Here is a 16,776-nt window from a genome sequence, read left to right on the forward strand (position 1 = left end):
CACATGGAGAATTCAACCTTGAAACACAGTTGACTACTGACTGCCTACATCGGCATGTCAGTTAACCACAACACGTGTTCACCAGTGAAACTCCTGCTGAACAATAACGTGTCGTTACCATCAAGACCACCTCCTTATATATGTGCCTGGCCAGGCTTCTAGAAAGCTACATTACAAAATATACCTTCTCGAAAATTCGAGTGCCTAATACATACTTTATAATAGCTTCTGTCTGAAATATCACATACATTTGCTGGACTAGAAAAAGCTGTAGTTGACTGTCTTGAGAGTTTCGCAACAACAATCAAGAATTGTGGGGGCCAAAGTTATGATAATGCTTCCAATATGTCAGGAGCTTACTCAGGTCTTCAGGCCCGAATAAAGCAGCAAAGTCCCCTTGTTGAATACATACCGTGTGCAGCATATTCATTAAATCTTGTTCGTTCGGCTGCCGCAGAATGCTGCATTGCCACAGTAGTTTTGTGTGGCTTCGTCCAGGAGTTGTATATTTACTTTTCTGTGTCAACGTACAGGTGGAATAATATGAAGCAATTCTTGGCTAAGAACGGTACGCCAGTGATAAAATCTGTATAAGAAACCAGATGGTTTGCAAGAGCATACCCTTTCAGAGCTTTGGTAAAATGTTATGAAGGAATACGACAATCGTTGAGGCAGCTATTTGAAGACTCCAGTATAAAACCTGCTAGTAGACTTGAGGCACAAAACCTTGAAACTAAATTTCCGAATTTTGAGACCACTTTCTGTTAGTTGTGTGGAATGACATTTTGGAAAGAGTTGACAAGTGTTCCAAAAACTTGCAATATGAATATCTTAATCTTGAGGGAGGAGTAGAACAGTTGAAAACCCTGGAAGGGTTAATCGACGCGAAAAGGGATGAGTTTGACATGTATGAGCAATCTGCTTTGCAAATAGGTGGATGTGATGTTCCAAGCTACTCAAGAGTAAGAAAACAGAAAATATTTGCAGGTGAAACACGTGGGATTAAAGGAGTCCTAGATGCAAGAACAAATTTCAAAAATAATGTGTTCCTTAAAATAATGGACACACTTATAGGAAACATAGCAAGAACGAAAGAAGCATATGAAGTTGTAGCTTCCAGATTTCAAGTGTTGCCTCTAATACTGACTTGATCTTCCTAATCATCAGAAGTGAAGAACGCTGCTTTGAAACTTAGTTCGCTGTACATTGAAGACATCAGTCAAGATTTTGTAAATGAGTGTGTACAGTTTCAAATGTATGTTGAACTCGAGGGATTCCAAAACTTGCCTAAAGTGTATTCTTACAAAGAACAAAACAGTTTTTCAAGTACTTTTCCCTACCTTGAAATTGCAATTAGGATGTTTTTGAGCTTACCAATAACAAACTGTACTGCAGAAAGTGAGTTTTCTTTTTTATTTTTTTTGCTAGGAGCTTTACGTCACGCCGACACAGATAGGTCTTATGGCGACGATGGGATAGGAAAGGCCTAGGAGTTGGAAGGAAGCGGCCGTGGCTTTAATTAAGGTACAGCCCCAGCATTTGCCTGGTGTGAAAATGGGAAACCACGGAAAACCATTTTCAGGGCTGCCGATAGTGGGATTCGAACCTACTATCTCCCGGATGCAAGCTCACAACCGTGCGCCTCTACGCGGACGGCCAACTCGCCCGGTAGTTTTCAGTTTTAAGCAGAGTAAAAAATGCTGAAAGGGAAACTCTTCTTAATGAAAAGTTAAGGTAATTAGCACTGAGAAAGATTTAACTTTGAAAACCAACTTTGATGAAATTGTTCACGAGTTTGATAAGAAAAATGAAGGAAATATATTTATTTTATGTAAAGTAGTATTATATACAAGTAGCCTATAAACAACACTTGTATTTTTAAATGTGAACGAAATAAATTACAATAAATTAATGATAATTTATGAAAATCCATAGCATGTTTCCAGTCATTCGACCAGGTCAGGGATGGAATGAATGAAGTCCCCCATCTAGTGGCGAGGATAGGAATTGTGTCGGCTGCCGAAGCCTGTCGCACTCCTCTGGGGCAATGATTGATGAATGACAGATGAAATGAAATGATATTGGAGAGTGTTGCTGGAATGAAATATGACAGGGAAACCCGGAGTACCCGGAGAAAAGTCTGCCCGGCCTCCGCTTTGTCCAGCATAAATCTCACATAGAGGGATTTGAACCATGGAACCTAGCGGTGACAGGCCGGCGCGCTGCCACCTGAGCCACGGAGGATCTATGTGTCTTATTTTTAAATTATTTACTTACACACAAACTATCAAACTTAATTTTTTTTAATTTCGTGTGGCTTTTTCTAGCCGAGTGCAGCCCTCCGATGAGGGTAGGCGGCATCTGCCACGTTTAGGTAACTGCATGTTATTGTGGTGGAGGGTAGTGTTATATGTGGTGTGTGAGTTGCAGGTATGTTGGAAACAGCACAAACACCCAGTCCCCAGGCCATTGGAATTAACCAATGAAGGTTAAAATCCCCAACCTGGCCGGGAATCGAACCCGGGACCCTCTGAACCGAAGGCCGGTATGCTGACCATTCAGCCAACGAATCGGACACTATCAAACTGAACCAACGGCTTTTAAAATAACAATAAATACAACTTGATTTTTATTTGGCTGTTACCTGAATTTGGCTTGATAAATTTAATTATGAGAATTAACTTCATTTGGATAATGTGCTGTTTTAAAACTCATGTTGAAAACTGTAACCTTTGATTTGTAAATTATTATTTTAGTGGAACAGAAAAACGAGCGGGGGGTTGGGGGCGGCGGCTAAATATTGTTTGCCCAGGGCGCTAACTACTTGAAATCGTGGCCTGGATATAACTTGAAAACAATATTCTCTCACCCGGGTGACTAATGCAAATATTGAGCTCGAATTATCATTATTTTATGATTATTATTATTATTATTATTATTATTATTATTATTATTACCATCATTACTTGTATTATGGATATGAAGTGTTACAGCCATTTAGTATTAGTATTACATCATATGAACATTCGATACGATCACATTGTTTGTGAGGTTATGTCATGAAACATGCACTGTATATAGATATTTATATCAGTTCAATTAGTGTAAGAACCTGTATATATAATTTGTAATCCTTAACTGTGAAACACACTGTAACTTCCAGAATGGTATAGGTTGACGAGAATGATGGAGACTACTCTGTACATTATAAAGTATGTATTAGGCACTCGAATTTTCGAGAAGGTATATTTTGTAATGTAGCTTTCTAGAAGCCTGGCCAGGCACATATATAAGGAGGTGGTCTTGATGGTAACGACACGTTATTGTTCAGCAGGAGTTTCACTGGTGAACACGTGTTGTGGTTAACTGACATGCCGATGTAGGCAGTCAGTAGTCAACTGTGTTTCAAGGTTGAATTCTCCATGTGCAGCGGTTGGCTTTTTTAAATTTAATGGCAGTTTGTGATGTGAGTTTTTTGTTTGTGACAACAGTGATAAAGGTTATGTGTGTGTTTAATTTGTAAATAGATGTGAATAAAAATAGTACCCACTAACAGCATCTCGTGTGAGTCTTTGTGGAAACATTAACTGGTAACCGCGACAGGATTAGCAGAATCCATTCGAATCGAAAATGAAGAACGACCAAAGGACCGTGGTGATGTTCAAACAGTTAATTTCCATGGCTAAAAACGTCGAGGCCCAGTTAGGAGAAAAATCAGGGCCTAGTTCAAGACTGGATTGACGTCAGAAGAGGAAGCCGAATACCCGATCGCTGGACATCGTTCTACAGTCTTTGGTTCTGTTTGAGGTACATATTTTAAAACAATAGCCAACTGGACAGTGTGAGAGCAATCAGGTGTCGAATCTACAATGAGAGAGTATCTAGCTTGTTTTACTTCATCAACTACAGCTTTAAGCACACAGTTCCCCATAACTTAAATAAATTCATTACATATTTGAGAAGACAGGTATGAGGTGTGCCCTTGAACTTTACCATATTTCCCGATGTTCTGGGCAAGGTAAGGGTCATATTCACTGATTAACTTGAGGCAACCAAGACATAAACCATTTGAAGTTGATCCAAAATCCTCGTTGTGTCCTTGGAAAGGTAAACTGCCAAAAATCGTACAACAGAAACTATTCTTGAGATTATACTTCGCCAATAGTTTACCTCTTCTTCATACTGTGTAAACAGAATTTTATCAACCTGAATTAACTGTTTTTGTCTGGTGATGTACGTAAGAACATTATGCCTGTGGTCATGAGAATGTTCATGATGTTTCAGTAGTACGTAGCTGTGCTTGCAGTCATTAAAACCGGTAGAAAAATGTGTTTTTGCATTGTCTGGTTAAAATAAATAGCATTTAATACAGAATATTTTCCCAGGTGACTGTGAATAGAATAACCAAACCCTTAAAACAACGTCTCCATTAGGAAGAGTACTCTTAAACATGTTTTGAGACAATGTTCTTTTACCATCATTGTAAGTTCACAGAGATTTTAAAAATTCCACCATTACGTTTTGGATAGTGTTTAATAACATTCTCAACTACTGAATTTAACTTGACATTACAAGTAGCAGGATCAACTATCGAAAATGAATTAGGTAAGGTTACCTCAGGTAGTGATTGTGTAATAGTTTCAAACGGCTGCTGGACAACTTCAGGCTCATTGTTCAATTTAATACTAACACAGAGCTGATCAGTCTGTATATCTAGACCTTGTAAGTTTTCTTGTGTAAAGTTAAATGGGACCGATGACGAAGTCGAAGGTTTTGTTAAGTCATCTTGGCATTCCGATTCCGAGGTTGGAGTTGAATGAGTCAAAGTAAAGAACATTCTCATTTTAGGTACTTTCTTAAGTATTCTGCTCTCAGCATTTCTTCCATGAGCATCATTGTTGCAGGAACTATATAGAGTAACTTGTTTTCATGTGTAATGTCCCTTGTTATACTGATTAACCTTTATTTTCATCATAACAGTCTTATTCTATTGCCTTTATTGACCCACAATCAATGTATGAACTAAATTATTTCTCTTAATGCTGCTACATCACCTTCGTGACGCGCTAGACAATTACTAACGGAATAAGAAAGAAGATCAATGGCGTGGAACCTCCGTGGCTCAGGCGGCAGCGCTCTGGCCACTCGCTGCTGGATACCATGGTTTAAATCCCAGTCACTCAATGTGAGATTTGTGCTGGACAAAGCAGAGGTGGGACAGGTTTTTCTCCGGGTACTCCGCTTTTCCCTGTCATCTCTCATTCCAGTAACACACTCCATTAATATTTCATCTCATTTGTCAGTCATTTATCATTGCACCAGAGGAGTGTGACAGGCTTCTGTAGCCAGCACATTTCCTATCCTCCCTGCTAGATTGGGGCTTCATTTATTCCATTCCTGACCAGGTCGAATGACTGGAAACAGGCTGTGGATTTTCATTTTCATCAGTGGCGCGGTCCCTCGATGATTGAAACCAGCAATGAGAATTATAAAGCTGTATTTCCCACCTAATCAATACTTTTTTATTTATTTTGATGTATTTAATATATTTTGCAGTACTGGTTTCGGCCTCTGTTAAATACATGGAAATAAATAAAGTATTAATTAGGTGGGGAAATCCAGGTTTATAATTGTTATTGTTGGAATTATCAATACGGGGCCAATGAAGCTAATACACTATGATGAAACCAGCACGCGCTGCAGTCCTGGGTAGCCAAGCGCGCCAATTCAAACTTGCAAAATTTAACGCTTCCTGTAGGTCACATAAGTTGATTTCCGAAATAAATGTTTTGGCCGTTGTGTTATTGTTTGCTTATTTAATGTGTGTGCAAAATTTACTTGAGATCCGTGATTTCCCGGTACGTGCCCTTCCCTTGTTAGTTGACGCTGGAGAGTATGGGTGCCTTCTTAACAATTCTACTTTATGATGTCATTCAGAACATTGTTTCAGGTGTACATTTGTCTCCAGAAATGAATTTATCACTTATATACAAACAAAATCATTGCAGGTAACTAATCTCCTTGTTTCTGTTACCTGTATTGTTATCCTATTTAAGCCAAGTTTACTTTACACCTTTCTTGCTTAAATGTTCATTTAGTGAGTGTCTTTAGTTCAAATTTTAAAATTATTTACAGATATGGCAAAGGGTTTGGAATATTGGGACGAATCTTTGGCGAAGAATCCATAGTGAATCAGCCTAACAGTATCTCGGGAATAATATTCTACTGTATTCTGGCATGTCTTGGTAAGTGTTACATGATCCTGTTTCAGACTTCATTGGTGAATTTTTATCTTGATAGCTGGTCAGAATATTTAATGCTACACTCATGTTCATAAAAACCAGAACACCTTGAAAGACTAGAGATAGGAAGTTCATGTTCACAGGACTTGTTCATTAGTATTTTCTGAAGAAATGATTAGCATTTGAACCGTATTGGACCTCAGGTTCAAGGTCCACATCGATATCTCGGCGCACCACTACCGACTGGTAAAGTGTGTCTGCGGCTCTCGTTGTCGCTATAAACCAAAGGTAAATGATTGGTGGACTTGAGCAGATGTGCAGGATGCCTCGCAGACGTATGCGAGAACTGTACCATCATATGAGTGAGTTTGAAGGAGGGTGCATTATTGGCATGAAGGAACGTGATGCATCCATCCGGGAAATTGCTGCTCATGTGGGACGAACTGTGTCGGCAATGCAACGGGCGTGTACAGAATGGTTCACAGAAGGCCATGGAACACTATAAGGTAGGTCTGGTCGCAGCACCCAGACCCTTCCCCCCTGAGAAGATGGACACTTGAGATCCGAATCGCATTGCAGGACTGATCTGCATCCTCCTCGGCTCTGGCACAACAGTGAGACAGCATAACCTATCTTACACTATCAGGAGTGACAGTCCGTCGCCGTTTATTACAGTCTTGGTTACTGGTGCATCATCCACTTCTCCACTTAACTTTGACTAATGTGCATAAACATGCTAGACTGCAATGGTAAATGGAACGGCATCACTGGGGACAGGAATGGCAGCAAATAGTGCTTTTGGACGAATCCAGGTTTTGTTTGTTTGAAAATGATGGCCACATTTTGGTTCGCCGCAGACAGGGGGAGAGGTATCACATTGACTGCATTCGCACAAGACATACAGCGCCAACTCAGGGCCTTTATGCTGTGGGGTGTTATTGGGTACAACCACAAATCACAGTTGGTGCATGTTCAGGGCACTATGGCTAGTTTGACCTATGTGAATGACATCCTGCGACCCGTAGCCATACCTTTTCTGCAGGACAATGTGCGACCACGTGTTGCTACACGAAGACGTGCCTTCTTGTTTTCACAGCATGTCATACTGTTGCCCTGGCCTGCCCGATCACCATACTTGTCGCCAATCAAAAATATGTGGGATATGGTGAAACGAGGGATGCGGCGCTGTGACCCAATGCCAGCCACCTAAGGTGAACTGTGGAACCAGGTGAATGCAGCATGGATGGCTATACCCTAGGACGCCATTCGCGCCTTATACGCGTCGATGCCATCATGTATGGAACAAGTTATCAGTGCCCATGGAGGACCGAATGTCTACTAGACAACAGGACACATGCTGAACCTAGATGACTGAAATGCTAATCGTTTCTGCAGAACATGCTAATGAACATGTCCTGTGAATATGAACTTCCTATCTCTAGTCTTTCAAGGTGTTGTGTTTTTTATGAACATGAGTGTAGTTACCTGTGACTTGTAGGATGTTTGCCATTGATGGTCTTACTTAAATGTTATACAGTATTTTATGTGTAATATTTGATGCAATATTTGTATTTTTGGAAGAATTTGAAACTTCAAAAATATTTCATGTTGTTGTAGGCTACAAGTGTAGGTTTCAAAATGAATGTGAATTAAGCAGATTGCTGTCCCTCCATTTTAACAAACATACCAAGAAACAAATTCTGTTTAATGGTTTCACATGATAGATTGAAAGGCTGAAATCTACTGGAATCTACAGCAGTAACTAACTCCCGAGGACATGCTGCTCTCTCTGTATGAATGATGTACTGGTTATGGCTTCCTTTGAAGTAAAATATTCTGGAGGTAAAGTAGTCCCCCATTTAGATTTTCAGGTGGATACTACACAAGAAAGGGCAATCATCAGGTAGATGGATACTTACATTCTGCAAGTTAGAGCATGGAATGTTAGAAGTCTGAATCGTACTGGTAGGTTAGATTATCTGAAAAGGGAAATGCATAGACTAAAATTTGATGTAGTTGGTATAAGAGAAGTATGTTGGCTGGAAGAGCAGGATTTTTTTATCAGGTGTCTACAGAATTATCAACACAAAATCAAACGGAGAGGGGGAATGCATGAGTTGGTTTAATAGTGACTAAGAAAATAAGGGCAGTGGGTAAGCTACTATTATCAGCATAGTGAAAGGATTATCGTTGTCAGGATATGACACCAGGCCAAATGCCCATCACAATAGTGCCGGTCTATATACCTACTTGTTCAGCGGATGATTAATAAAAGAATATATGAAGAGATAGAGGATCTAATACAATATATAAAAGGTGACGAGAATCTAATTGTGATTTGAGACTGGAATGCAGTGGCAGAACAAGGAAGAGAAGGTAATGCAGTAGGAGAATTAAGACTGGGACAAAGGAATGAAAGACAGAGTTCGCTGGTTGAATTGTGCACCAGTCATAAAGTAGTCCTTGCTAATACTTGGTTGGAACACCTCAAACGACGGCTGTGTATGTGGATGAGACCTACAGACAGTGGAAGTTATCAAATAGACTTAATTATGATTAGGCTGAGATTCAGAAACCAGGTGTTGGATTGCAAGACTTTCCCAGGAGGAACTCTGACTACAACTTGTTGGTGATGAAATGCCATCTGAAAGTGAAGAAATTGAATGAAGAAAGGAATGCAAGGAGATGGGATCTAGACAAATTAAAAGAAAAGAATGTGAGGGATTGTTTCAAGCAACATGTTGCATGTTTACTAAATGGAAAGGCTGAAGGAAACACAGTCGAAGGAGAATGGACAGTCATGAGAATGGGATCAGTAGGGTGGCTGAATAAAGGTTAGGAAGAAAGGAAAGGTCAACTAAGAATCATTGGATAACTCAGGAGATACCAGACCTGATTGAAGAACAACAAAAATACAAGAATGCCAACAAAAAAAAAAAAAGTGAGGAGAGCAGGAAAGAATACAGGCAATTAAAGAATGAAGCAGATAGAAAGTGCAGGACAGTTAAGGAAGAATGGCTGAAAGAGAAGTGCAAGGATGTTGAAGATTGTATGGTCCTAGGAAGGGTAGATACTGCATATACAGGAAAATCAAGGAAACCTTTGGAGAAAAGAATACTAGGTGTATGAATATTGAGGCTGAGATGGAAAACCACTTATAGGGAAAGAAGACTAGGCATAAAGATGGCTGTAACTTATCCAACAGTTGTATCAAGGTAAAGAAGTAGATATGATTCTGGAACAAGAAGAGTCTGTTAATGCTGATGATGAAATTAGAGAGCCAATTTTGAGGTCAGAATTCAACAGAGCTTTGTGAGACTTGAATAGGAGCAAGGCATGTGGATTTGATGACATCCTCAGAATTACTGACTGCCTTAGGAGAAATCAGTATGGTGAGGTTATTCCATTTAGTGTGTAAGATGTATGATACTGAAGATGTGCCATTTGATTTTAGGCAGAATGTTGTTTTGTTATGCATATTCCCAAGAAAACAGGTGCTGGCATGTGTGAAAACTACTGCACCATTAGTTTAGTATCTTGCCTGCAAAATCTTAACACATCTTTTATATATATATATATATATATATATATAAAGCAAGATGTCCTGACTGACTGATAATCAACGCACAGTGAAACCTACTGGAGATAATTGCATGAAAATTAGAGGACATGTTCCTACCGTAGCTTAGATGCACGCTAAGAAAGGATTTTTCAAAATTCGTATTTTAAAGGGGTGAAAGGTGATTTTACTTTTTTGTTGAATTTCTCCATTTCTGTGAAAAATATTGTACTTATATTCATTCAGATATTTATTTTCATATATCATAAATATTATTGTAAAATAAATTTTTAAAATTCCAATCTTAAAGGTGTGATATATGGTTTTACATTTGTGTTCAAAATCTCACTTTTTTTAAACAATGTGCTACATATATATTCGTTCAGTCTTACAAATCTTGCATTTCTTGAAAAGTCAACGGAAATATATTTATTTTCAAGGTTTTCCAGTTGAAATACTTCCCTTGCACGCATGAATCTTTGGCTTTTGCCAATTAAAAATGGCCGTGGCACTTTCTCCAACGCATAAGTGTACGCGCCAATTCGAATCTGCCTGTTGGCCTCCTTTTTTTTTAAACTCAGGAATATTATTTTATCAAGGAGATTTATTACAGTTTTATATTTTGTTAGTGAGTTCAGCCGCTTACAGTTTAAATGAATTGTTTCATCTGTATAACTGGTAAAACAGGCTAGGCAAAAGCAGTACCAGTTCGGCACGCGCAAGCTTCTATGGTTCAAAGATATGTCACTCGATTGACGAAGGAGGCAACTTGCATAATGAAGTGAGTGTGATAGAACTCTTGAGCAATAAGGTTTTGAACCTTCGCAATCCTTGCTAATAACTATTCCTCCTCAGAAGAGTACCAACATTTCATATCAGAAGATTCAACGTACTGGTGTGTGATATTTCAAGGAGACAGCTAAATAACAGACTGCAGCGCGATAACGTCTTTTTCACGCACACAGCATAATGGCAGTAAGTTATCTAAACATTAATGGTGAAGTGTTGCCACATAACATTGTTTCTATTGTAGGTGACGGTGCATGTCTATTTAAATCTCTTTCTTACATTTTATATTCTACTCAGTTACGGCGTAATGAAGTTTGTGAAGCTGTTGTTTCGTAACCTGTCTCCATTTTGTCCGAAAATCATCTTGGTAATAACCATTCCTATTCAGAATAGTGCCGACTTTTCGTGTCAGAAGATTCAACTTATGGTGGAACATGTGAGTTGACAGCAGCAGGCAAAATATTTCCATTCCGCTTTGAAGTTTATCGTGATAAAAAGTTATACTGGACATTTAGTGATGAAGCTAATCCCGTAAAAAGATTGCGATTTACTGGTAATCTCTCTAACGGACATTTTGAAGTACTGTATATGAATGTCTGTGCGAAGAAACAAGTGCTTCATTCGTTGTTACAAAAGTTTCTGAAAAACGTCGTACTCGATACTCAAATGCTACGAGAAAAATACAATTTAAAAAAAGCAGCAGCCACATTTTTACAGAATAATCCTTCCGCACATACCATTGCTGGAAGTAAATACCAAAAGAAAAATCCCGAGTTTCCTAGAGCAGCGGCAGCTACACGCCAGCAGAATAATCGCGAATATCACAGGACAATTCAAATGCAGTATGAGCAACATCACCCGGGGGTCCGAAAAGAAAGACGATTGCGTCCATGTAAAATTAAGTTTTGTTCCGGGATGTCTTACGATCCTGAAATTAATCAGGAAGATAACAGCTTGATAACTGCTGGTACAATGATCCATAAATGCCAATTCTGCAATGCTCTCAAGTGGAAAGATTAAACACCAGGCATGTGATGCAATTCTGGCAAGGTTCAGTTGCCACCACTCTAATCTCCACCTGAACCATTGTACAGTTACTAATGGGTGCCCATCCAGATCATGGTCATTTTTTTAATCAAATTAGAAAACATAGCAGCTGTTTTCAAATGACATCTTTTGGTGCTAAACAAGTCATCCAACCCGGCTTTATGCCAACTTTCAAAGTACAAGGTTAAATTTAGCATTCTACAGGCAGTCTATTGCCAAATGCTCATCAAGATCCTGGATTTTTGCAGATTTACTTTAATGAGACGGCGAATGAATTAAATCAGGGCCTCCAGGGTGCATGCGCGTGGTGCATGCACTGTGCGTGGTGAAAAAGACGACTTTGCTTGGTTGACCAGAGTGCAGACCCCCACTCCTCGATTTGGAGCAATAGTGCTGTCTCTCTCTTTCCCCACGCCTGTCTCGCTCGTTCCCCCTGTCTCCCTCTTCCTCACTTGCTCCGTAGCGCTCCAAATCCGAGCTGAGCTTAGCCAAGTAGCCCAGGGACGAAGCGTTGGTGCGAGCCGAGCTGGACCGATGCACAGTGCATGGAGCTCTTGCGCCTCGATTTGCACGCGTGAGATTTTGGGCATTTGAGAGGCCCTGAATTAAATGAACTATTGCTTACATATTTTGATGCAGAAGAAATAGTCTAAATTGGTCGACACGGTATTACAAACGGACGATGCTGTCAATTATCCAGTAGAATTCCTAAACGCTCTTAATCCTCCAGGATTCCCATCCCACAAATTGTAATGTTGTTACGTAACCTCAAACCACCTAAGTTGTGCAGTGGCACTAGATTATGTGTGACGGGGTTAAAAAAATATTAGAAGCTACTGTTATTACAGAATTTCAATAATAATAATAATAATAATGTTAATGTTATTTGTTTTACGTCCCACTAACTACTCTGTTACGGTTTTCGAGGTGCCGGAATTTAGTCCCGCAGGAGTTCTTTTACGTGCCAGTAAATCTACCGACACGAGGCTGACGTATTTGAGCACCTTCAAATACCACCGGACTGAGCCAAGATCGAACCTGCCAAGTTGGGGTCAGAAGGCTAGCGCCTTAACCGTCTGAGCCACTCAGCCCAGCTACAGAATTTCATTTAACTGCGAACTCTGAATACAAGTGAAACTTTTCAATTCCGGCCGAAGCAGGGGCGGGAAGACGCATAATTTACGTTCATGTCTTACATTTCTTACGAAAGTCGATGAACGCATGAGGTTGGTTCGGTGGACTTCAATAGAAAATGGGAAATAAAATAATATAATGGGACATAACTCAACTATGACACGAGCGAAGCCGCCGGCAAAGCCCTAGTATTATATACAGAAGAATGGAAAGACAAGATGAAACTGAATTAGGAGAAGATCAATTTGGCTTCAGAAGAAATGTAGGAACATGTAAGCTAACTTGACTTTGTTTGATCTTAGAGGACCGAATTAAGAAGGACAAGCCAACGTGCATGGCGTTTGTAGATCTAGAAAAGACATTCGATATTCGATATTGTTGATCGGACCAAGCTATCTGAGATTCTGATGGTGATCAGTATCAGATACCAAGAAAGAAGAATTATCTATAGACTCCGTGCGTGTAGCAATGTGCTGCTGTGGGTGGAAATTACGAGAACTACTTAGGGGCACCTTCATTCACAGCTGATCATATACTCAATCATTTTACAGTCGCCCTCTATCGCTGAATCCCTTTCTATGTTTCTAAAGCCATTATTATTAGAATATAAAACCACATTCCCTGTGTGTTGATCCGGTCATGTTTGCGATGTATATAGCTGCCGTGATGGAACACACTGACATGAAGAGTAGGATCTTGTGTGCCTGTACATTCTCTATCTCAAGTTTTGTTTTGTTTTTGACAAAGTACATGATACCTGCGTATGTTTTTTCAGCTAATTTTTTTATCTTCCCCCTCTTTGCAATTAATACACCATCCTTCATAGTTTAGGCTGTGGCTGGGTATAATGCGAAAGCGAAACCCAATAAGTAAATTAAGAAGGAGAATTAGAAGAAGAAGAAGAAGAATCATTTTACAATGCTGTCTTCAGATGATTATTTTTTAATATCATAACTGTAGGGAAGAACTATAGGCTTGTTGTTGTCTGCATTAATAGATACTGTGATACAAAGGTTTTCTTCATGACCTCATGAAATGCATTTGAAAAGACGGTGCTATTATTATTATTATATTATAATTAATATAATAATAATAATAAGAATAATAATAATAATATACCGTACTTTACTACAGACCAAAGTGTGAACTTATATAGTAGGTACTGTATTTCATTACAACCTAACGAAATGGATTTGGAAAGGCAGTAGACAAATATAATTACACAAATAGGCCTCCATTACGCAATATTAATAGCTCACAAAAATACTGTATTTTACATCTGTAAATTCATGTCCTCGTCCTGAGGTGGTGCATTTCTTTTCAAGCACACCCATAATGGCAATGAGCTGCATGTACCATTTTAACCACGTACCAACCCTCATGCCAATCTTAAGTTTCTGGCAAAGAAGGCCTTTCTTAAGAAAAGAAATTTGCTTGCTTCGAGCATTGATATAAGAATTAGATGTTTTTGAAGGTTTTGTCTGGAGCATGGCACTGCATGGAAAAGAAACACTGAACGATAGCTAGCTCAAAAAAAGAAAATTAGATATCAGCCTTTGAAATGGTGGTGTTTTAAACATCGCACTGAAACAGATAGGTCTTATGGTGACGATGGGAGAGGAAAGGAATGGGAAGGAAGCGGCCATGGCCTTAATTAAGGTACAGCCCCAGCATTTGCCTGGTGTGAAAATGGGAAACCACGGAAAACCATTTTCAGGGCTGCTGACAGTGGGGTTCGAACCCACTATCTCCCGGATGTGAGCTCACAGCTGCGCGCTCCTAACCGCACGGCCAACTCGCCCGGTCAGTTGGTTTTTGAGGGAAGTGTAGGCAGTAAGAACAGTAGGGGATAGACCAAGGTATGAATATGACGAGCAGATTAGAGCAAATGTATGATGTAGTAGTTACGTAGAAATTAAAAGGTTTAACACTGGATAGGGTGACATGATGAGCTGTATCAAACTAGCCTTTGGATTGATGACTCAAGTACACACAACAGATTGAAAGATTTTTAAATCTCTGAAAATTTTTGTATTAGGATTTTCATGGCTGGATTAAAGATATTTACACAGTTACATTGAGACAGTCTCCAAACTTTTTCTTTCAGTTTGTCCAAGTTGCTCAATTTAAGTGGGTTGAAACTGTTTACCAAGTGTCCTTATGCAAATAAAAATTGTCTATATTTTCTTTCTGTCTTCCTTTCCTACCTTCTTTCTTTCTTTCTTTCTTTCTTTCTTTAAAGTTTTTTGTACATATTATCAACTATACTCACTCCGGTGATTGTAAAAGCATCAGGATCTTCAGATCCAATGCCCGGTCAACTTGTGGTTATGTGAGAATGTAGGATATTGGAGTTGCTGGGGAGATGAATAGTGATGGCACTGGTGCTTTATGGATACCCCTTTCCCATGAGAGACTTGTTCAGTATACAGGGTGTACCAAAACTGGACGGCAAAATTTAGGAATGGATTCCTCGCATAGAGAGAAGAAAAAAGGTTATGACAACATGGGGTGGTTCAGTATAAATTTGTTTAGCCCTTCTTTACTTCAAATGAGACTGCTCTGTACCATATCACTGAAGTTTTACAGAACTAACAAGTGATTTTAGGCAGGGATAGTGTCGAAGAATTCATTTGGTCTCCAAGACAAATTACCTTGGGTGTGATCTGAAGAGTTGTATTAGCCTAATGACTTTGCAACAAACTTCTCGCCTAGGCCATTGCAGTTCAGATCCTGGCCTATGCATGTACAATTTTTGTTATGAAGTTGCATCCTTCTGCATGTTATAAATCTCATTCCGTATTGACTGTTATGACTTTACATATAAAAGGAGGATCATATAAATACTCTTAATTTGTAAAGTTGCATCCCTCTGGTTTGGATTCCATGCAGGACTAGAGGTTCTGTGGCTGTGATCACAATATCAATAGTATTAATTTATTTAATGGCAGAAAAATAGTAAATCATATATACGCAAGGAAAAAACAGCAGTCTTCTTCTTTCTTCTTCTTTGTCGTTTAGGTCTACTGAGGACCAAGGGGCTTCTATCTACTCTTCGGTAAGGTTGTTGCTTTCTCTCCTCTGTCCACTTAGTTCCTGTAGTCTTCTTACTTGTAAGGGACGTTGGGAAAACTCCCTGTTGGGTGGCTTGACGGAACAGTAAGTCAGTCATGAGTTTGTCCCAGTGGGGTATCTAGTTGTTCCATGTCCGACTTAACTGACATGATCCCTTTGTTCTTAGAAGCCTTGTCTCTTCCTGTTACTGTGAATATCCTGTTGGTGAGTCTTTTGGAATCCAGACGGGCCAAGTCTCCCCAATAGGTCAGGCGCCTTTTCCATATAGGCGTGACGATGTCCTCCTTGTGTTCATACACTTCATCATTATGGTGGATTCTGTAAATGCCTCCTTCCTCTTGATTCGTCCTAATATCCTCCTCAGGATCTTCCTCTCTTTTAAATCCAGCTTTCTGAGTGGGCCCTTCCTGGCCATTACAAGGCATTCAGAAGCATACAGAACAGATGGTTTGATGACCGAGTTGTAGTGTCTGAGTTTGAGGTTCTTGGAGAGGCACTTACAAGAATAGATACTACAACAGGAGTGATAAGCCCTTTCAAACTTGGTACATCTGACATCTATGGCTAGATTCTAGCTCTGATTCGCAGAGATCCATTTTCCCAAGTACTTAACTTCTGGTACTTTTCGTATGGTAATGTCTATGAGAGGAATACGTACTATGGAAATATTAGATACAATTTTTTCCGACATGAAGGCATTTTACGTCATGTATCTGCGGGTACATTGAAAACTATATCTGCCATTTCTCAAGATGAGAGGAAAGTATTAAAAGGCGTGAAAAACAAGAGAGATCAAATATAAAAACCTTCTCTGCTGGGGCTTATAAAATAACAAGTGCACTGAACGGTTTGAAAAACACCAAAAAGCAAAAATGCACTGGGGCCAATAAAATTATTCAGGTGTTATTGCAGATCACGCTCTTTCTGAAA

General features: G+C 39.4%; 1 protein-coding gene across 2 annotated transcripts in view; it reads left to right on the forward strand.

The window, feature by feature from the left end:
• Vkor (Vitamin-K epoxide reductase) overlaps window positions 1-16,776 on the forward strand; it is a 73,312-nt gene that overhangs the window by 39,144 nt on the left and 17,392 nt on the right. For both annotated transcript variants that reach the window (XM_067139821.2, XM_067139822.2), the window contains one exon: window positions 6,136-6,245. In XM_067139821.2, the coding sequence (XP_066995922.1) occupies window positions 6,136-6,245 (110 nt within the window). The remainder of the gene's footprint in view (window positions 1-6,135; window positions 6,246-16,776) is intronic.

Source organism: Anabrus simplex, chromosome 2 (assembly GCF_040414725.1).
Source record: "Anabrus simplex isolate iqAnaSimp1 chromosome 2, ASM4041472v1, whole genome shotgun sequence".
Classification (NCBI taxonomy): Eukaryota; Metazoa; Arthropoda; class Insecta; order Orthoptera; family Tettigoniidae; genus Anabrus; species Anabrus simplex.